This window comes from Mustela putorius, unplaced genomic scaffold (assembly GCF_011764305.1).
Source record: "Mustela putorius furo isolate JIRA1106 unplaced genomic scaffold, ASM1176430v1.1 tig00003909_pilon_pilon_pilon, whole genome shotgun sequence".
Lineage (NCBI taxonomy): Eukaryota > Metazoa > Chordata > Mammalia > Carnivora > Mustelidae > Mustela > Mustela putorius.
In genome coordinates this window covers 41,780,230-41,802,812 of record NW_025422057.1, presented here as the reverse complement: position 1 = coordinate 41,802,812, position 22,583 = coordinate 41,780,230, and the positions used below count along the sequence as shown (strand labels likewise).

The 22,583-nt window shown below is 39.9% G+C and overlaps 1 protein-coding gene and 1 long non-coding RNA gene across 6 annotated transcripts in view; one reads left to right on the top strand and one right to left on the bottom strand.

The window, feature by feature from the left end:
• The window catches only part of SHLD2 (shieldin complex subunit 2), an 88,027-nt gene that overhangs the window by 45,005 nt on the left and 20,439 nt on the right, over positions 1-22,583 (top strand). For 2 of the 5 annotated variants that reach the window (XR_006603195.1, XM_013063132.2), the window contains exons 1-5: positions 6,280-6,421; positions 6,788-8,323; positions 12,399-12,506; positions 21,904-22,098; positions 22,261-22,395. Coding sequence is in view for 4 of the 5 variants with exons in the window: in XM_013063132.2 (XP_012918586.1) it covers positions 6,793-8,323; positions 12,399-12,506; positions 21,904-22,098; positions 22,261-22,395 (1,969 nt within the window). In the remaining variant the exon portion in view is untranslated. Of the gene's footprint in view, positions 1-6,149; positions 6,428-6,787; positions 8,324-12,398; positions 12,507-21,903; positions 22,099-22,260; positions 22,396-22,583 lie in introns of those variants that run through there. The other 3 variants (XM_045068868.1, XM_045068869.1, XM_013063133.2) reach the window with 3 other exon arrangements.
• Positions 1-22,583, bottom strand: part of LOC106007173 — a 29,272-nt gene that overhangs the window by 6,421 nt on the left and 268 nt on the right. The window contains exons 2-4 of the long non-coding RNA XR_001181745.2: positions 18,763-18,855; positions 6,266-6,398; positions 2,748-2,807 (exon numbers count right to left, since the gene is read on the bottom strand). This is a non-coding gene — a long non-coding RNA (uncharacterized LOC106007173). The remainder of the gene's footprint in view (positions 1-2,747; positions 2,808-6,265; positions 6,399-18,762; positions 18,856-22,583) is intronic.

Sequence of the window (22,583 nt, the reverse complement as noted above, 5' to 3'; positions counted from 1 at the left end):
TTGTAGTCCTAAGAGCCTATGAAAAATGCAGATAATGGGCTGTCCTGCTTTGGTTGGTTGCCCCCCGTCTTCTGCCTGCTGGACACATCTCTGCATTTAATCCTGTGGCAGGTCAATAGCACTATTTAAAAAAAGAATTTATTTATTTATTTGACAGAGATCACAAGTAGGCAGAGAGGCAGGCAGAGGTCGGGGTGGTGGGGTGGGTAGCAGGCACCCCGCAGAGCAAAAAGACCAATGCAGGGCTTGGTTCCAGGACCCTGGGACCATGACCTGAGAGGAAGGCAGAGGCTTACCCGCACTGCCACCCAGGAGCCCCTCAATAGCACTATTTTATAATGTCATTTTGTTGCTTCCATTAGACTAGAAGCTACTGAAAACTCCTTGTCATTGCTGACTTCTCATTACCTAGCATAATGCCCAGCACGTAGTATTAAGTATTTGTTGTATACATGAGTGAATGAAAAAACCAGCAATTATCTGTCTCTTAAGCATAAAGTAATTCCAATCCGATGCATTCTCACAGAATCAAAAGAGAATGTTTCAGGGAAAAGGAACTTATAAACAGTTTCAAATGGCAGTAAGGAAAGGATCGAAAACTGACCTTTGGATTTGGCCATTAAAGGGCATTGGTTTTCATAATAAAAAGCATTATAGCTTTTTACTATAAAATGACTGGAATAAGAGCCATATTTAAGTGTGTTGGAGAATAAATGGGAAGTAAGAACAAAGAAACAACATAGAGTTTGGGCCCCCCCCCCCAACACTTTTTGAAAGATTTTATTTATGTGAGAGAGGGCACAAGCATGGGGAGCAGCAGAGGGAGAGGGAGAAGCAGGCTCTCCACTGAGCAGGGAGCCCTACACGGGGCTCTATCCCAGGACTCCTGGATCATGACCTGAGCTGAAAGCAGACACTAAACCCACCCCAGAAGTTTGTTTTTGGTTTGTTTTGTTTTTTAAGGATTGAGATTAAAGGGAAGAAACCATTGGAGAGAAACCCAGATATTTGCGAGAGGGAAGGTCATTATCACTGTAATTTTATGCATTTGATTTGAATATAAGTATTTCCACCTGCTAGTCAGCATAGTTTCTCCCTGTTCTGCTTGATTTTAATGCATCTTTAGAACTTGAAGGTTTTGACTGTGCTATTTGGGGGCCCCCTAGTGGCCAATTTAATAATGACACATTAGTAGTAAAATGATTGATCCACTAGATCTGTTATTCCTTATGCAGGTTATTCTTTCTATGAGGATTAGATAGGGTGGGGTATACAGTTATAGTAATTAGTGAGGCTTAGTCCTCTTTTATATATCAAAACTCGTCACCTAAACTTACCTCTATTTTGCTGCCATAGTAAGAACTCACTATTGCGGTGTATCTTTGTTGTAACTGCTAACACATTACTAACTGCCATCATTGTGCTCAGCTCTTACTCTGCAATCTTAGATTTTTTGGACCATCATATTCAGTTTGGAGATTGTGAAAGAAAAGCCTAAATTACCAAGCAAAAAGGTTTTGATTATTATGAAAATAATACATACTCATTATTCATCACAATAAGCTTTTAAAAAATATAGAAAAATTAAAAAAACCATCCTAATGTCGCCTCTCAATGTTTTTTTTTCTAGGGGTTTTTGTATCATAAAATATATCTGAACAATATAAGGAACACCTCTTTAACCACACCTCATTAAAAAAAAAAAAACCAAAAAACAAACCAAGCATGTTCAGTACAATTCAAGTCCTTTGTGTACCTTTACCTATTACATTCCTATTCCTCCCTCCTGAAGGTAACCACAATCCTGAATTTTGTGTTTTATTCTCAGAAGTATTTAAAAATTCAGTATTTTAATTTAATACTGACAGCTGTACTTGTGGTGAACATAGCCTAATATATAAACTTGTTGAATCAGAATCACGAAGTTGTACAACTTATGTAACACAGAAACTAATATAACTTTGTGTCAATGATACTCAAATTATAAAAATATTAAAAAATTCAATATATCAATGCCCAAATTTATATACTCTTCAGATTGTTTCTTTGATTTAAAATTGTATTTGTGGGGAGCCTGGGTGACTCAGTCAGTTGAGCATCTGATTGTTGATCTCAGTTCAGGTCTTGATCTCAGTGTCATGAGTTCAAGCCCAGCTCTGGGCTCAAAAAAAAAAAAAATGTATTTATAAAATATATCCGTGTTGACCTGTAACTCTTGGCTACTTCTTTTTGCTGCCATATGGTAATCTTTCTCTGAATATCCCATGATGTAACCATTTTCCTCTTCATGAACTTTTAGCTTCTAAACTTCTTTTGCTTAAAAAGTCTCCCATGATCATTCTTGTACATATATAAAATCCCCAGGGTTCTCCAGAGCAGAAATTTGGAAGTGGAACTCTTTGGTTATGTGGTATGTGTATCCTCAGCTTTACCAAATTGTTTTTCAAAGTGGAATGCTGATTTACTGCTCTACCAGCAGTGTGAGAGTTCCTCAATCTTGGCTATCATTAGACTGCTTTAATCTTTCTGCAGTTCTGTGGGTATGAACAGTATTTCTTAAGAACAGCAAAGAGAAGACTTGTATTACAGATATTTCAAGCATATACGAAAGCAGAGTGATTACTGCTGTGAACCTCTATGTGTTTCTTCACCCTGATTAACACATGGACCGTCTTGTTTTATCTACACCCTTAATCTGCTTCCCCTCCCAGGGTTCTACAGGCATCTGGGCTGTCACCCCATCTTACCTGCAGACACTCATGCGTCTCCAGCCCTCTTTCATACATAGCCTTGGTAGCATTATCCCACTGAAAAGTAACAATAATCCCTTCATGTTATTAAATTTAGTTTCTCCAGTTGTTTGTAATATTTTTACATTTGTGTCTTCAAATCAGGATCTAGATAAGGTTCATACATTATAATTGATCTCAGTCTACAGAGCCCCTCCATTTTCCCCTACAACATCTGCCTTGTGACATTAGCAGTCATCAGTGATTTTTGCCTAGACAATATACTCTACTCATTCATTGGGAGTTGCAAAATGGTGCTATTCTATAGTTTCTTTTTTGTTTGTTTATCAGCAGGATATCTCTGTAAAGAAAGATTTCTTCAAATAGTTGGGTCTTCTTGAGATACTGTTAGTAAAGAAAGAAAGGATAAAATTTCTTTCATTCACCAGATTTTTTAAAAAAGATTTTATTTATTTATTTAAAAGATTTTATTTATTTATTTGTCATAGAGAGAGAAGCGAGAGCAAGCACAGGCAGACAGAGTGGCAGGCAGAGGCAGAGGGAGAAGCAGGCTCCCTGCCAAGCAAGGAGCCTGATGTGGGACTCAATCCCAGGATGCTGGGATCATGAACTGAGACGAAGGCAGCTGCTCAACCAACTGAGCCACCCAGGCGTCCTGAGATTTTATTTATTTGATTGAGAGACAGTGAGAGAGGAAATACAAGCAGGGGGAATGGGAGAGGGAGAAGCAGGCTCCCTGCTGAGCAGGGAGCCCAATGCGGGGCTGGATCCCAGGACCCCAGGATCATGACCAGAGCCAAAGGCAGATGCTTAATGACTGAGCCACCCAGGCTCCCCTTAATTCACCAGCTTTTGAAACAATTACTTAGACCAGTATCCTCCCAAGGTCACTGAGAAAGTTTGTTTAGTTATCTTTGTGAACTCATGCATTTAAACAAATTGGGTGTGTTCCAATCCAGTATAGTAATCATTCTCAATGACAGAGTGCTCAACTTTGGCGGATGGGAACTTCTCTAAGATGACCCCTGAGTTCTTCTGACACCACCCTAGCAGCGTCTGGTAGTTTTCTTATTTTCTGGGATGACAAGATGTTTCAGGCTCACCTCGTACATTTCTTGCTCCGGACCTGAGACCAGCAATTTCTCTAAGGAGTTCTGGTCACGCAGCCATCCTCTGCACGGCATATACTGAAATTCCCGTTTCTCAGAAGGAAAGCCACTGTTCATCACAACATTGTTTACATGGGTAGTTTAGGCAGGGTGAGCCATTCTTATCAAGGAACCGTGGGAAGCCTCCTGGAGTCTAAATTCCTAGACGCCAGCCTGGGCCCATCCTGCAGGCCAGCCTTTTTAAGGACAGTAGTCAGAGGCCTGCCATGTTAACTCTTTTCTGCACAGCTGCCTGTTAGACATTCTGTTGCTGTGAAGTGTGAGTGGAAAGTTGGTTAAGGAGTCAGGAGTTCAGGGGAGAGGTTGTGATGGGGGTGTAATGTGATTGTCATTAGCCCGAGAGGATATTCAGAGCCTGGAGACAGTATGGTCATCCAGGGAGGGAGCACAGAGACTCAAGGACACGCCCCTGAGCACGAAGTCCTGGCCTTGAGGAGCCGGCAGAAGACACTGAGAAAGATTACCCGGTGAAGTAGTGCCACCTGGAATGAGGACTAAGAGCGGGTAGAATCCCTAAATCCCAATAATAGAGTGTTGAAGAAGGAGGGCGAGGTCCTTGGCATCAGATGTGGCTGAAAATGGAGAATGGACTCCTCATGGCAGTGTGGAGGCTACTGGGGACCTTGAAACGTGCTGTGTCACTGGGGTGGTTGGGACCAAAGCTTGACGGGAGTAGGTGTAAGAGAGAATGGGAGAAGAGGGAGATAGACAATTCTTTCAAGGGATTTTCCTGCAGAGGGGAGCAGAATGGTTGGAGAGGCAAAGGAGCCAAGGAATAACAACATGAGAAAAAATAGCAGCACGTCCGTATGTTGATGGACATGCCCCAGGACAGAGAGAAAAATCAACGACCTAGGAGAGATTTTGGAACCTGAGGAAGAAAAAAGGAATAAGCTCTAACATTTCATTTAAGTAGGGAAGAGATGGCCTTGCGTAGAAGCATGGACAGTTCATCCACAGTAACAGGAAGGGGGGCACAGTCTCTCATAGGGTAGGGCTGGGTTGGTAGGTCTGTTGATGAGAGCTTGTAAATAGAGATGGTAGCATGGTCACCTGCTGCACTCGAGGAGTGGGGAAGCGATGCTGCAGATTTAAAGAGTGAAGAGGTATGGGAACAGTTAGCTTAGTGAGTGGAAAAGGAAAGACAGATTGCGAGGTACCCCCTGGAGGTTAGTGGTCATGAACTTAAAATGAGACTAGTTTTCCGTTGAAGGTTTTTGTTTGTTTTCCTAGTTACTTCTAGCCATTGGACTCTGGGTGCAGGGATTGAAGCTGGTTAAGGAGGGAGGTGAAGAATGAAGCTGTAAAGATATGGTCCCTACAGTCAGTCGTAGGTCCCGCATGTTCAAGGAGTTGCCCAAGTGGTGCATTTAGAGGGAGTAAGTAGGAAGAGGGGAGAAACTAATCGGAGCCCTGAAAGCTTAAATCAGGGAAGGATGTGCAGTTACGGATAATAGGAGGGTATGCAACTTTAAGAATGGGTAACTGGGGTAAGATGGGCAGTACAGTCCCTACAGGCGAGGAGGACAAGGACCCCAGAGGTCGGGGGACAGAAGGATCTTCCCCCATTGATACTGAAATCACAAGAATTCTAAAATGAGAGAAATGATTAGATTTGGAGAAGGTGACAATGAGCCAATCCTCAAGGATGTTGAGAGTGACTGGTGATCCCAGTTGTTATTTCGTGAGGGTTCCCCCTTTCTGTGGACTTCCAGACTTCTCGCACCGCCACATGGACTTCTCATGATGTGAAAACTTCCTGCCTTTTTACAAAGGACCCTGTACTCTGGTTAAAAGTCCTTAGTCATGCCATCGGTCTGCCCAACTCTGCCTTTTATAGCTGCTGTTTCTTTTGTTTAAATGCTGTCGGCCACAGTGGCTCACTTCCCCAACAGATGGTCATTTCCTGTTTATAGGCTGTCAGATTCGGTACGTTATTTTCAGAGTATTAGTTTACAGTCACTATTTTCCCCTCCTTTCTGTTTAGGCCAAGAACCTTATCTGTCTCTTTGTCCCTGTAGCACGGTGAGAAAGCTCTTGGCAAGCTCTAGGACCAGACCTAGTACGTAAAGTCCCTTTGGAAGTCAGGGATTATCAAGTAAATAGGGTGTGAATCTTCATTTTTCATCTCAGGAAATAGGATGCTTCTTTAGATGTACTTACACCAGGTGCCACAGTTAATGACAAAAAGTTTAAATCACAACGGATCCCTTTTCTCTGTGTGTTACAGAATGACTACTCTTAATCTTTGTATTTGTGTTGCCGAGAAGACTGAAGAGTACAGGACAGGAGTCACTAGCTGTGCTAACACCTGGGCCCAAGCACCGAGATGACACAGTCACTTACTTCAACGGCTTGAAGAGAGAGCCTCAGTCTCAGGTTTTCGTTTTCTTTCCCTCTTGGTTGGAGCCCTCTATTTTGTCTTGGGAATCAGGTTCACTGTTATGGGAAGGAGGCCTCAGAGCTACTGAGATAATCTCTGGAGTAAAGAAAACAGGAAAGGTAAAGGTGACTAGAGTACAATGAAACAAATACCTTCTTTTTCCTTCTCTACTAACTCATTTAAATGTGATTAAACATCATTTAATGTTAGTATACTTAGCTTTATTTTTTTAGAGTCTTTTTTTTTTTATTTCATTTAAGTGGCTGTTTTGATTTCTCAACCAAATTTTGATTTCTCAAACCAAAATCTTTTGGTTTCTTGTATATTTATGAAGTTTGTAGTTAAATGGGATTTCAGTATAAATAACCTTTATTAATTATGTTTTTAATTCATAGTTTAGGTGACATTTTCTTTTGGCATATTATTAAGTTAATATCAATGTATAAAGTTTCTAGTGACAAAATACTCATTTTAATTTTTTTCAGAAACTATGAGTGGAGGATCTCAAGTCCACATTTTTTGGGGTGCGCCAGTTGGTCCATTGAACATGACCATATCACCAGAACCACCTTCTTTAAGGTCTACTGAGAACCGCTGGAAAAAAATTCAGCTTTTATACAACCAACATTCTTTACATCTGAGGGATGAAAACTGCATACATGGAACTCTTGAAGACCATCCAGTCCTAGAAGCCAAGGGTCCTCCCCATCTTCCTAATGCTCGTTTTTTAACAGACTCTACTAGTGAACCTGTTCATGTGAACGAAGACTCTCTACACTGTATGTCTGAAACACAGCCTGTAAAATCCCAGGAGGGTCCCCCTTTAGGGATGAGAGAGAAAACCAGCCCCGATGTGCAAATATGCAGATTTAAGGGCAAAGTTCAGCATTTAACTGAAGAAGAAAAGTTTCCAAAGTTTCTCAGCGAAAATAAGAAAATTACAGATGAAGAGCATAAAGATCAGGCAAATACATGCGGTCGGAACTTCCGGAAAAACTTCTTTCAGTTAGACCGTAAGTGTGCACTAGATCTGGTCTGTAGTGCGGAACAGATTAGTACACGGCCTGGAGCGAAGGAAGCCAAGTGTGTGCCCACAGAAGGCTGGCATCATGAGGCACTCAGCCAGGGTCTGGAGATCTTTTCCTTGGACACAGAAGATAAGCCAGGGTCCGAAGCTGTTGGAAAGGTCTCTACTGATACTGAATTTCTTAGTATAATGACCTCCAGCCAGGTGGCTTTTTTCTCTCAAAGGAAGTCTAAAGGACACAATATTACAAATAAAGGGCCTGTAAACATGGAGAGCAAACCAAAGGCAAGCCATAGGGAAGTAAGAATGCTTGAAGATGATCTGACTCGGCCCAATGAGGACTTTGCAGGAGGATGTGAAAGTGAACAAAACCAAGCACATTCCCTGGAACTCTTCAGTCCTATTTGTCCTGAAACAAAAAGTAGCGGCACTCCCATGAAATCTGATAAAGGTCTGGAGGAAGATACAGGATCTCAAGCACTTTTCAATTTTGAAGATAAACTGCTGCCCAGTGCTGTACATATTGAGTCATACAGCTCAGGAATGCTGTGTTCCCAGCAAAACGGCTTCCACAAAAGTCCCATTAAAAGAAGTTGGACCTTTCCAAAGCTCAAAGAAGACAAGCTGACCCATTCCAGAGCTCTGTCTGAAGTCCTCCCACCATTCAAGAAAATTAAGTTGGTCTCTGATGCCGGAGATCCCACTGCAGCCATGGACCAGAGGAATGTGTCTACACTTAAGGGGATTAAAAAAACATCATTAATAAAAAATTGTGATTCTAAAAGCCAGAAGTATAATTGTTTAGTTCTGGTATTATCTCCATGTCATGTGAAAGAAATAAGTATAAAGTCTGGACCAAATTCTGGCTCTAAAGTGCCTTTAGGAATAATTGTGGTAACGGACCAGTCAAGAATTCAGAAGAAGGTCTCTCTGTGGAGGGCTGCGGCATTTTGGGCACTTACAGTGTTTCCTGGAGATATAATTCTGCTCACAGGTAAGGTCATTTTTGGGTAGCTGTAGGCTTCCCCCAGCTCCCACTTTAGGTCTTATTACTGTTTTCCCGCTTTGGGAGGCAGCATGATCAATCCCTTTCCAGTGCCCTTACCATCGCCTGGTATCCCATGTCCCTGCCATTTCTGGGCCTTTACTCTAGACCTTCTTAGTTCTTGCCCTCTTTTCTGCTCACCTTGAAGAAGCCTTCCCTGGTTGCTCCTCCCCTTCATTCACTACATGAGCATTCAGGTCATATCATCAGGTTCTTTCTTTGTTTCCTTATGGCTTTGTCTACATATGTCTCATTTTTAAGTGTTTTCTTGAGCTATCTGAGCAGTCTTATGATGAAAGGACAGCATTTCTACTATGTAAGCCCTAATAATGCTGTGCACATCACCTTCTTATTGAGGGGAGAGAGAGAGAATTTCTATTGTGTTTTTAATTATTAAAATTATACTATCATTTGGGAATATGAGAAGGAAAAACTGCTGGTATTAAACCAACCTCACACCACCACCAGTAGGGGTTTGGAGTGTTACCTTCCAGTTATCTTCTGTCTGCTCCTTATAACATGTATACATACATATGTAATAGTTGATATTTATTGGGAACTTACTTTGTGTCCAACCGTTTTATTTATGTATTTATTTTTAAAAAAGATTTTATTTATTTATTTGACACAGACAGTGAGAAGGGGAACACAAGCAGGGGGAGTGGGAGAGGGAGAAGCAGGCTTCCCGCCGAGCAAGGAGCCCGACACGGCGCTCAGTCGCAGGCCCCTGAGATCACAACCTGAGCTGAAGGCAGACACCTAATGACTGAACCATTCAGGCACCCCCACAACCCTGTTTTAAACTTTATGTGTGTATCAATTCATTACAACAACTATATGAAGAAGGTACTGATTATTAGCCGCATTTTTCACTTTGAGGAAATGGAGCCCCAGGAAAGTAAAGCTGTGTATCCAGTTTCACACATCTAGGAAGTGGCAAACCCAGGATTTCACCTAAGCTCCAGAACCTATACTCTTACTATAGAGTTGTAATCATAAAGAACATTGAGTTTTTATCCTGCTGCTTTCTGACATAAGACATCTAACATTTTTTTTACATGTTCTTAATTAATTGAAAATACAATGTATTAGAGCAGAGATACCAATCATCTTAAGGATGAATCCCAGAGTGGGAGGAAGCTGATTAAGTTCAATAATCTATCTAGAGAAAGAATGTGGTAGAGAAGCAGAGTGGGGTGAGCCTCAGAAGCTTGGGAAAAGACAATATCAAGGCAGTCCTTGGTGGTTTCTACCAAGTGGTTTGCTGGGAGAACAAGAGCCTTGCCTATTAGACCTTAGTTGCACAGGTAAGACTGTCAGGTGCACCCTCTCATGAAGAGGTATGTGGGATTGTAATCGACAAAGTGAGCGTGGTCCCCGCCCACTCGCAATGCCATCTTATTTGTTGGTAAGTCAATTAATCTAGCTCCCCTATTCTGATTCAGTGCTCACCAAGCCAGCCCTTTGCTTACCATTTGCTTCTCCAGCTATAAACCCACCTGCCTCCATGAGAGTGGCCTGCTAATGCAGTTTCTGTGGCAATTAATACCCCATTGTAAATTTTTTTTTAAAAGATTTTATTTATTTATTTGACAGAGAGAGATCACAAGTAGGCAGAGAGGCAGAGAGGAGGAAGCAGACTCCCTGCTGAGCAGAGAGCCCGATGCGGGACTCGATCCCAGGACCCTGAGATCACAACCTGAGCCGAAGGCAGCGGCTCAACCCACTGAGCAACCCAGGCACCACCCCATTGTAAATTTTAAAATGGTGTTGTGCTTTTTGTTTGTCTCATTAACTTGTTTAACGGGAGCTTATGTTGCAGTGCTGAAATCTATTTTTGGGTTCCCGACAAAATCAGATTCCCAGACTATCAGGAGACAACTGGGCCCTGGACCATGGTCATGTTTCCAAGGCAATTCCCATCACTGGGTGAGACTCACAGGAGGACATTTCCTGGCAGATGGAAACTCAAGCCTGCCATCCCTGTGTTTTTCCCTGGTGTCCGTACAGTTAGGTAACCTTCTTTCAAGTGCCTTGATTGGTTTCCCTAGCCATTTTCCTCTTATGGGATATTTAGATTATTTCTATGAGCACCTTTTAAAGAAATCAGGTTTTCTTCTTTCTGTTTTGCCTTACTTCCTTAGCAAAAAAAGTATTCTAGTTTACCAATTTCTGCATGGGTTTCTTTTGTTTGTGTGGACAGATGGAAACTTCACGGAAAAAAAAGAAATCCATACTTCCCCCTTTTCCTAATTAAGTACTGAAATTATACATACATAGAAATTTGTGGATAAAATCCCATTTTAATTAACAGTATTGAATTGTACATCATTATACCTCCATGTTGGATATCTAGTATCTGCTGACATATAACCCCAAACTGAACTTATTTCTGCAGCAGATATATGCCAGCTCACACTGTGTTCAGTGACACAGCGGACGTTTTGCCGTTATAGTTGTAGCACTAGGCATGAAGAGGTGCTGTAAGTAAGATCCGTCTAAGAGAGACTGGGGGCCAGAGTTCAAAGATGACCTCACACGGAGCTGTGGAAAACCTTAGGTTTTCAGAACAAACAAGAGAGGCTCTAGGGCGTATCAGTAAGAGCGAATCAGGAGAGCCAGGAGGCAAGGGCTGAGCCGTGAATTCCACTCGACCCTATCACTCCTGATTAGCAAGTCCCTAACCCAACCTAGGTTTTTGTTTCCCAAAGCCTCTCCTTGAACTTTCTGACATGTTTCTTTCTGAAGAGCAGGCATCCTGATGGTCAGATTATGAGAAGTCTAGAATGCGGTGCTAGCTGTTGCTGGCCAGGCAGTGGGCAGCTGCTGAGTTCTTTCTAAACCAGTCAACAGATCACATTAATGTTCTTGAGAAATCGCTCATTAGCACTGGGGACATGGATTGGAGGTGGGAAGGGGACCTGCTAGGAGAGAGAGGAATGTATGATATAAAACGGTCCTGGCAGGGCCATGGGGAGATTCAAGAGGCAGAATCAATAGGTTGGGGTTTGGAGACAAGGGTGGGGAGGGAGAGGTAGATGCTCAGGTTGATTTCATGTTTGAATTTACCTGGTGGGTTCCAGAGTGCCCACAAGTGAGATGCGTCGTATGAGAAGAAGAGCAGGTTTGAGCATTGCTGAGTTTGAGGAGGGGGGCGGTAGAATATCCAGGCAGGGATGTCCTTTTGGCAGTTGTGGGTAATGGGGTAAATGGTTTTGAAGATGGAGAGAGGGTCTGGGTGTCATTGTAAGTACTTGGAAGGTGTGCCTCCTTGTTTTTCCTTCTTAATTATTATCTCAAAAACTTGCTGCTGTTAGGATATCTTTATACCTCTAGCGTTTTATGCACTGATCATATCTTGCCTGGGGTTGATATATCTCTGTCTCTAACGAACAGTTTTTGCTCTACTTGGAATTGTTTCTGCCTGTTGGTATATTTAGTTCCACTCCGATTCTTCTCTAGACATCTTAGATCATAGATGACCTATGGTTTACATCCCATTGGAAAGTGTTCCTTACCTCCCAGATCCTTCACTTCTAACATCTGGAGATGAAGATTGCTTTTAATTAAAGAAAACTTTAATTAAAAAATAAATTCCTTTGAGAATGTCTGTATTCATAGGTATTTACAGCAGGGGGTAAATGCATACTAAATATTATTTGCTCTCCGAGGCACTACTGCTTTGGAACCATTACTTTCCTTCCTGGCTCAAATGATTTCCTTTTAATTTCTCAAAATAGACGTGAGAGCATTTCTTTTATGTAAACAAAAGCCATTAAACCATTCATTGTGGAGCAGTGAGCTTCCACACTGATACTGTTCAGATATACAGAAGCAATTTTGTTAGTGCTATTTTATTATTTTGTGTCTTTAGGCAGATCATTTGACCCACCCGAACTTCAGCTGAACTTGAGTTGCCTGACATGTGAGAGACATGCATAATATTTTGCTATGATTGCTAAGTTAATTACAGTGTGAAGGAATGTATGGCATGATCAGAGGAACTTTATTTTCTCCTTTTTAGATGTTACCATTCATGAAAATCACTGGATTGGTGAGACAGTACTACAATCAACATTTACCAGTCAGTTACTAAATCTTGGAAGTTACTCATCTGTCCAGTCTGAAGAGTGTAAGACATTTTAAATATAATAACTTCTTAGTATTTAAAGTATATACACTGTTTTCTATATTAGAAAAAGGAGCTAAAATGTTACTCATTTGTCCAGTCTCAAGAGTGTAAGACATTAATAATTAAATTAATAATTTCTTAGTATTAGAAGTATATACACTTTTCTATATTAGAAAAAGAAGTTAAAATAGTAATTTTATGAAATGTTTTCTTTTCTTTCTTTTTCAAGATTTCATTTGTTTATTTTTTAAATCTTTTTTTTTTTTTTAAGATTTTATTTATTTATTTGACAGACAGAGATCACAGGTAGGCAGAGAGGAAGGGAAGCAGGCTCCCTGCTGAGCAGAGAGCCTGATGTGGGGCTCGATCCCAGGACCCTGGGATCATGACCCCAGCTGAAGGCAGAGGTTTTAACCCACTGAGCCACCCAGGCACCCCTGAAATGCTTTCTAAACAGGTTAGTTGAACAGTGTTGGTTTATTTTCTTCAGTAAGAATGAAACTAGAATTTATAAAAATAAACATGTACATTGCAAATCATAACTCTTTTAAGAAATATTAGGGTTCAGATTCCATTTTCTTACTTTTCTTAGAGTCCACATAGTAGTGATTCTTAACCTTTTAAGGAGTCAGAGCTCTCTTTGAGAAGCTATGGCCCATTTCTCCAGAAAAATGGACTTAGGTAGATAGAAACAATATTTTTTTAAAAAGATTTTATTTATTTATTTGACAGAGAGAGATCACAAGGAGGCAGAGAGGCAGGCAGAGAGAGAGGGGGAAGCAGGCTCCCCGCTGAGCAGAGAGCCCATTGCGGGGCTCCATCCCAGCACCCTGGGATCATGACCCGAGCCAAAGCAGAGGCTTTAATCCACTGAGACACCCAGGCACCCCTAGAAACAACATTTTTCAAATAATTCCAAATGGTTCGATGGACCTCTGAAGTTCTTTTGTGGGATTCCCCAATCTCTGGTTATGAAACCTTAAGGTACTGAGATAAGCATGGGCCTTCTAGTCAGACGGTTGTAGTTTGAATCCTGGTTCTTCAGTCCACCACTGCTAGGAAAGACTACCTTCCTTCTCTGACATCCATTTTTCTCTTCTTTAAAGCGAGCTATTCAGTGAAGAGCCCAGCAGTTATCCATTTCTCCAAGAAGTTAAAAAGGAAAACAAAGTAAGAGAGACAGTATAAACTGGTGATTATTGTCTCTGGAGTCAAATAGAGCAGGATTTGAATCTTGGCCCTACCATTTCCACCGACCGTGTCTTTCAGCAAGTTACTTAACCTCATTGTACCCTGCTTCCTCTTGTGTGAAATGGAAATTTAAAAATATATATAGCTTAAAGAGTTGCTGTAAAGATTAAATGAGAGAATGAATAGGAGGGGGGCGCCTGGGTGGCTCAGTGGGTTAAGCCTCTGCCTTCAGCTCGGGTCATGATCTCAGGGTCCTGGGATCGAGTTCCGCATGGGGCTCTGCTCAGTAGGGAGCCTGCTTCCTCCTCTCTCTCCACCTGCCTCTCTGCCTCATTGTGATTTCTCTCTCTGTGTGTCAAATAAATAAATAAAATCTTTAAAAAAAATGAATATGAGGTATTGTACCTACATGTAGTATATAATAATATAGTAGTATCAATGGGAGAAGTAATAAGCAAAATATATTTGTTAGAAAACTAAAACAGTGTCATAGAAAAATAGCTGTATATAAAATAGCTATATATATAAAATACACTGATTATATAAGAGATTAACTGGAATGACAAGGAAGTTGTATATGGCATATATGGAAGATACAGCATGGAATTCCAACCCGTGAATAATAAGAATTCTCAAAGAAAGGCAGGGTAAGCAGAACAGAACAACAACTATGGTGTTTGAGAAGGGTGAGAATTCCCCATATCCTAGGAAAGCTAGTCAGTGGGAAATCAGCTCTGACACAGTCTCATAAAATAACTAAAATTGGTGTGCCTGGGTGGCTCAGTGGGTTAAAGCCTCTGCCTTTGGCTCAGGTCATGATCCCAGGGTCCTGGGATCGAGTCCTGCATTGGGCTCTCTGCTTGGCCTGCTTCCAAGCAGAGCCTGCTTCCTCCCCTCTCTCTCTGCCTGCCTCTCTGCCTACTTGTGATCTCTGTCTGTCAAATAAATAAATAAATAACATTAAAAAATAACTAAAATTGAGCTCTTCATCTGCCCAGTTTATACATATTAAGTGGTGACATTGTTTTAGGCAGTGAACACTGGGGGTCCACTTGGTGCTGGCCTTCATGGCGCTCATGTTCATGTGTGGAGGACAGACAAGGAAGAAACTAAAGAGACATGCAAATATAATATTTGCAGATGATAATGAATGCTAAGAAGTAACAAAGGGCAGGATGGAGAATACCATAGATCTGGTTGGGAAGGGCTGGGCATGGAACAGAATCAGGGAATTAGGACGTTATTAGAATAGTTGAGGTTGAGAGATAATGGGTGATCAGTGGAAATAATGAGAAATGGATGGATATGAGCAATAGCTTAGATAGACCAGTTTCTGTAGAAGAAATGGAGAAAATTATTAAGGAACTACCATACAAAAAAGCTGCCAGGCCCAGACAGTTACACAGGAGAACTCTATCAAACCTTCAGAGACCAGATAGTTCCAATGCTTTAAAAATTATTCCAGAGTATTGAAGAAAGAAACTTCCTAATTCCTTTTATTAAGGAAATATAACACTGACACCTAAACCAAATGAAGTCATTACAAATAAAAATACAGACCAGTATTATCCATGAGTATTCATGCATGAAGTCTAAACAAAATATTAGTAAACAAAATCTGACACTTCATTAAAGAAATAATGATCAAGTGAGACTTTTTCCAGAAATGGAAAAGTATGTTTAATATTAGAAAATCCATGAATTTTGTATACCGTACCATAAAGAAAAAATTATATATTTATATTCCGTAGAGGTTGAGAAATGATTTGACAAAATTTAACAACCATTTACCATAAAAAGCACTCCAGGAAATGGAAATTGAAGGATACTTTCTCTTTCAGTATCAATAAATATAGTATCAATATAGTGTTACAATTACAATGCAATTGGCACTGTGTCAATAAAGTTAGATGTATTTAGTCCTAATGCCAGCATCATATTTAATGGAGAAACACCAGAGGTATTTCCACTAAAATCAGGAACAAGGTAAGGATGTCCACTATCTCTGCTACTCTCATCACTATACTAGAGTTATCAAGCAGTGCAGCTAGATAAGAAGAGGTATCTGAGTGGGTGAAAAAGAGTAAAAACTATATGTACAAATGCTTTGATAACATATCTGAAAAACTTCAGGGAATCAAAGATAAACTAAATTCAAACAATAAAAGAATTCAGTGGCGTTAACAGGCGATGAAAGTTAATGTTAAAAGAGTCAGTAGCCTTTGTATACACAAACACTAAGCAGAGGGCATGAGGGGAGGGAAGAGCTCATCGGCAAAACCAGTAAAGAAGGTACTTCGGAATAAAATTAACAAGAACTTTGCAAAACCTGTGTGAGGAAAAAATTGTAACTACTCCAGAAAGAAATAAGGACGTGAAGAAATGGAAACACAGCATTCCCTATTCATGGATAAGATGACGTAACATTATAATGGTATCAGTTCTGCATCATTTAATTCATAAACTCAGTGCTGTCTCAATAAAAATATTAAGAAGCTGTGCTATGGCATTTCCAACTTGATACTAACATTCATGTGGAAAAACAAAGATGCAAGAATAGCTAGGAAAACCCTGAAAAAGAAGAAGTATGGTAACCACGCTTACCAGACAGGCTTTAAACTGTAAAGCCTCTATAATTAAAACCATGTGATGCTGGCGCGTAAATAGACAAGTGAACCAGGGGAATAGAACAGGATGATCACAATCAGACCCATACACATATAATTTAGTATATGACAAAGATGTTATCTGAGGTCACTGAGGTGGAGGCTAACTTTTTAATAAATGGTGGTGAGGCAACTAGGTAGTCATTTAGAATAAAGACAGAATTAGAACAATATCTCACATGAAACAGAAGGATATACTCCCAATGGATTAAGAATCTAAATATAAAAAATAAAACCATTAACTGCTAGATGGAAACTCGGGTGAATTTCTCTATCATCTTGGTATAGAGAAAACTTTCCTACTATTCAGAATCCAGAAATAGCAAATGGAAAGGAAAAAGGACAATAAATCTGACTATTAAAAAATAAAATTTTGCATGACCAGTAGTGTCATAAACAAAGTTAGAAGAGGGGCACCTGGGTGGCTTGGTGGGTTAATCCTCTGCCTTTGGTCATCATCTCAGGGTCCTGGAATTGAGCCCTGCTTTGGGCTCTCTGCTTACCAGGGAGCCTGCTTCTCCCTCTCTTTCTCTCTGCCTGCCTCTCTGCCTACTTGTGATCTCTGCCTGTCAAATAAAAAATAAATAAAATCTTAAAAACAAAAAAACAAAGTCAAAAGACAACTGGCAAACTTGGACAGAATATTTGCAACATATACCTTAGACAAAAGGCTGATATTCCTAATACAGAGAGAACTCCTACAAATTGAGTGACAAAGGACCTGATAGGAAAATGGAAAAAAGACATGAGACATTCAAATGACAGCTACACAGATATATAATTTCCTGCTATCCAACTGGCAAAATTAAAAAAGCATGACAGAATGTGCTGTTGATGAGGCTGCAGGGAAACAGGCCCTCTTATACATTGCTAGCAGGCATGAGAATTTCCACACTTCTTCTGGCGGGATATAGCAATCCCTAACAAAATTACTTAGTACTCAGCTTTCTGCCCAGGAAGCCTACTTACAGGAATCTGCCCTGAAGCTACAGCTACAACACTGTGAGAATACGTATGCACAAGGTTATTCAAGGCAATGCATATAATTGCAAGACCCTGGGAAAAATCGGAATGCCCCAGCATGGCAGAATGATTGAGCAAATTGTGGTACCTTTCCACAGAGAAATACTATGCAGCCATGAAAAAGAAAGAAAAAGAGTTCTGTTAACTGATAGGAAATGATTTCTGGGACATACTGTTACATGGAAAACACAAAGCTCAACAAAGTATATGTAGTATGCTAACTTTTGTATAAGAAAGGGAGGAATAAAATATATGTGTATCTCCTCATTTGCAAAAAAAAAAAAAAATACAGGAAAGAAAAAACAGAAACTAAAGAGATGAGTTACCTACAGAGGGGGGTGGGAAAAGGAGCAGAAAGAAGGAGGGAATGGAAATAGCATATCATGGAGGAGGAGGAAGTAGCACTTCTCTGCATGGATCTTTTTGTGTAGCCTTGACTCACTGAATCACACTGATGCTTCCCATACCCACAGTAAGCCATCAAAACCAGATAAAATGCAGTGGAGGGGGAAGCCCAAAAGGAATACCAACATTAACAACTGAACCTAACCGTACTACAAATGAATAAAATAACTGCACGGGAGGGTGGGAAAGAAAAGATCAAATCTCAGTAACTGGAAAACAGTGAGTGGACTGGATTCCACAAGGCCAAGGGCAAAAGGACAGCATGGGTGCTGCAGTCTGGTTAGTAGAAGTGCTTCTCAGAGGGGTGGGGGTTACCGACAGCCTGGAGACTGGAAGCGACAAAAGGAAAAGTGAGTTTCCAATTTGGGAACTTCTTTAAAAGATGTTAAGTGTAATCTTTTATTATGAGTCTTTGAAGTCACCACATCCTTGGAGAGCATATTTCCGTGGAGCTGAATGGGTTGTAAGTAAAACTCACCTTATTTAATAGATGTTAATATAAGAGAAGAGTAGGGAATGTTTTGAAATCATGAAAATAACATGGTATACAAATATTTCGCAAGGGATTGGGGAGATAACTGTTGTAGGTAGAGTTGGCTTTAGGACTGATTTGTATTCAAGTAAGGCTGATCTGTTTGAGTCATTTCAGAAAAACCTTAGGACCTAATTCTAGGTGAAGAATATCACATGGAACCCCTGGGAAGCTCCAGGTTTTTGTAGAACAGAGAGAAAAACCTTGAACTAGTTAGAGAACCTTTAAAGCTTACTTCAAATTCTTTCTTCTTATACTTATATAAGAATTTATATTATCATTTTTCACAGGATGGTAGCTAATATATATTCTAAGTCTTTTTTATTTGATTTAGGGGAATGGTGATCAGTTGATACTTTGAGAATATTGTAGTTGTTTTTCTTCCGAAAGAATAAATCAGTTTGGTTAGGTTTTTGTTTTTATTTTTATAAGTACTTACAGCTCATGAGACCATTCTTCTGATCAATCTATTGTGCTTTGGAGAAGACTTCTGTTCTTTCCTCATTGTACATATGGCAGGACATAGATTTATCTGAAATATTATTAAATTGAAATGATTAAGGATATAAATCAAAGGTTAATACAGTGTTTTCATTGTATTATGTAATATGTAGATTATATTCATTGAAATTTAAGTAATCCCATGTTTCTGTATTAAAAATCAGGGAAAGTAATACTTGGATATCAGGGATCTTTGTATTTTCCCCCAAAAAGCTCCACATTAAGACAAAGAATGAAGCCCAGCGACGTTATGTATGAGTTCTCAGAACTCATTGTTGACAGAGTCAGAGTTTGAACCTGTTTGAATTTTGATTCCACATGTGCCGGAAATATTGCGAAAGAGGGATCAGGACATCTGGTGAATGAATTGGAGCCCTGGATGGAGCTACTTGGAGTTGGATTTTGCTGTAATCTAATGGGGGGTCTTATCTCTTCCTCTCTTGCTCTCATTTCTCTTTCATGTCTTCTGTTCTTTTCTCTTACGTTCCTTGTCTTTGTTAGTGATATCACTGTCGCTTCATAAAAGTCATTGAGAAACTGAGTCATCTAACTAGAATGGACTTCAGGTATCAGGTTCTAAAAACCTTAAAACATTTGTTTTTATCCATGCACTCATCTGTGCAAGGAAACTGGATGCCATCTTTCATCTTTTCTGTGAGCTCTCCATCTCATTGTTTCTTGGATTCCGCCTCCTGAACTGTTCACAGATCTGTCACCCCTCATCCCCTTATGCAGTCTTGCCTGGTTCCCAGCGCTCATCGTCTCGCCCCAGATGGCCACTAGCCTCCTAAGTGTCCTTCCTACTCTCTCTTCCGTGAAAATTGATTCCTCCACATTAAAGGGTCCATGAACTTGGCTGCGAAGGCATTACATCTTTACTTTCTCTGAAGCTAACTGAAAATAAGCACTTGCTTCCATTATGCGTGAGGCAGCAATCCGCAGAGATATTAGCAATACTTGGAGCTTGGTCACCAGTGGAAGGCACGCTCACTTTCATATCACGTATTATAGTTGTTGACAATGACATGAACATCATTTATGCCCCTCACTACTTTGAAATTACAGTAGTTGTTACATATGCATTATGTATTGTTATTTAATGTACTAATGAGGCACTTTAAAAATATTGGATTATTATATTTCTATATAGTCGGTTTTGCAATCTTACTTTATGCATTGAAAAGTACTATTTTGTAATGAAAATGCTCTAAAATTAGATAATGATAGTACAACATTGTAAAATACTAAAAAAACACTGAATAATAGGCTTTTTTTTGGAATCATACACTTCATTTTTTTCTAATTCTTTTTGATTTTTTTTTTTTTAAAGTAGGCTCTGCACCCAACATGGGGCTTAAACTCACAACCTTGAGTTTTAGAGGTGTGTGTGCTACCAACTGAGCAAGCTAGATGCCCCAAATTATACACTTTAAAAGGGTGAATTTTATGTATGTCAGTTACAGCTCAATAAAATTATTTTACAAAGAGTATGATTCTGGTAATGGATTCACGTGTTTCGTCAGATTACTGGGAGCATCTGTAATATGTAAAGGAATACAGATCCCTTTCCCTTTACCCGGAAATACACCCCCTCCTCCATTTACTACCTAGAAAACTCTAGGACATTTTTCTAAAACCCAGCTCAAATATTCCTTCAATAAAGCCTCTTCCAACTTGCCTGGGCAGTTGTTTTCATGTGTTCTGGGGAAGGCTTACATGTATCTCCTATCCTAAGCCCAGTGTTTGTTATTGACTATCTCAAGGTTGCTAATTCCTTTAGTGTGGGTATCATGACAAGATACGTCTTTGTATCTGTAGCACCTGGCATAGTGCCTGGCCTGTAGTGGACAGTCTCCTGATGAGAGAATGAATTATGAGGCTTTAGTGTAGCATCAGAAATACACAAGGATGAAAATGTTAATGGGAGAAGGAAAGAAGAATCATTGTTTTTTCCTCCTGAAATCAGCAAACAGACCCAACAATCCACTATATATTCAAATATGCTTCCCTTATTTTAGGGAAATTAAAATTTAATCAGCAAACCTCATCCTTCTGTCCATTTAAAATGTGTGCATTTTATTGTATGTAAGGTATATATCAAAAAATGAGAAAAAATTGAAACAAATAATTAAGAAACAGAGGAAAACATTTAAATGACATAATGACCAAAGAACTAAACAACTGATCGAACAATCTTGAGAAATATTACAATGTAGCACACGCTCAAAGGCCACATGAGAGCTGGAGAGAAAAGCTTTCTATGGGAAGGAGTCGCTGGGAACCTCTATGGTGGTGGTTTTTCTGGGTGGTATTTGCGTAGGTACAGTCAATGAGAGCATTGCAGCCAGTGAGAGTGGCGAGGACAAAGGCTTGGCAGTGGGGAAGAGGAAGGCATGTTCAGGGAAAGAGGTGACTCTTAAGTATATTTCAGATGAGAAATATAAGAGTCTTGAGGAAGAATGGCAGCAGCTGGCGTGGTCAGGGAAGGTGTGAGCAAATCAGACTGCAGGGATTAGGGGGGCACTGATTGGGTATAACAGGGTAATGGAGGAGTCAAAAGAAGTAAGCAAAACACTGGTCTTGGTTACTTGGTAGAAAAATTATATTATTATTATTATTCTTAAAAGATTTTATTTATTTATTTATTTGACAGACAAGGAATCACAAGTAGGCAGAGAGGCAGGCAGAGAGAGAGAGGGGGCAAGCAGGCTCCCTGCTGAGCAGAGAGCCCAATGTGGGGCTCGATCCCAGGACCCTGAGATCATGACCTGAGCTGAAGGCAGAGGCTTAACCCACTGAGCCACCCAGGCGCCCCGAAAAATGATATTGTTAACAAAATAGAGAAGGGAACAGGGCAAGTTGTTTTGGAGATGGTAAATAATTCTAATTCCCTTGGTTAAAAACATCCTTATTTTTGCACCTAAATATTTAAGAAAAGTTTATATATTTTTAGAAATGAAAGCATAGTTTACATTTAATCACACTTTATAACATAAAATACATTTCTAAGAAAGTATTGTATTGTTAAGAAAATATAATTTTGCTATCTTTCATATATTTGTGTCTCTCTCTTTCTTAGTTTCCAATATAGTTAATGATGCTGTGCTTCGAGACTTACTGGCATACGTGTCTTCAAAACATTCCTATCTCAGAGATCTTCCTCAGAGGCAGCCTCAGAAAATGAACAGTATAGAATTTGTAGATTTGGAGCAGCTGCAGCCGGACATACTGGTCCATGCGGTACTAAAAGTAGTTGATATCACTGTACTAACAGGTAAGTATTTGGGGTGCTGTCTTGGTTTTAGATTATAAAATAGTTAAGATATAAGACTTTTGTAGTATATCATTTGGCTATCACTATTATATTTATCATTGGACATTAAGGTAAGGTGTCCTATGTGATAAAGTAATGCCAGATGAACTATCTCTTTTCCAGAGGCATTATACAGTTATAGAGGACAGAAGCAAAGGAAAGTTATGTTAACAGTGGAACAGGTCCAAGGTCAGCATTATGTGCTTGTTTTATGGGGTCCTGGAGCAGCCTGGTACCCTCAACTTCAAAGGAAAAAAGGTAAATATACCAAAAAGCATTTAACCTATTTATAGTTAGGTAAATGATTAATGCTTATGAACCTAAGATGAAGAGCATTTTAAGAGATTAAGATAGACAACATTTGAAATAGTAGGTGATCAAAATTGAATATTTATCCTTGGAATTCATCTGTTATGATTGTAAGCAATTTCGTGGAATTCTTGAAA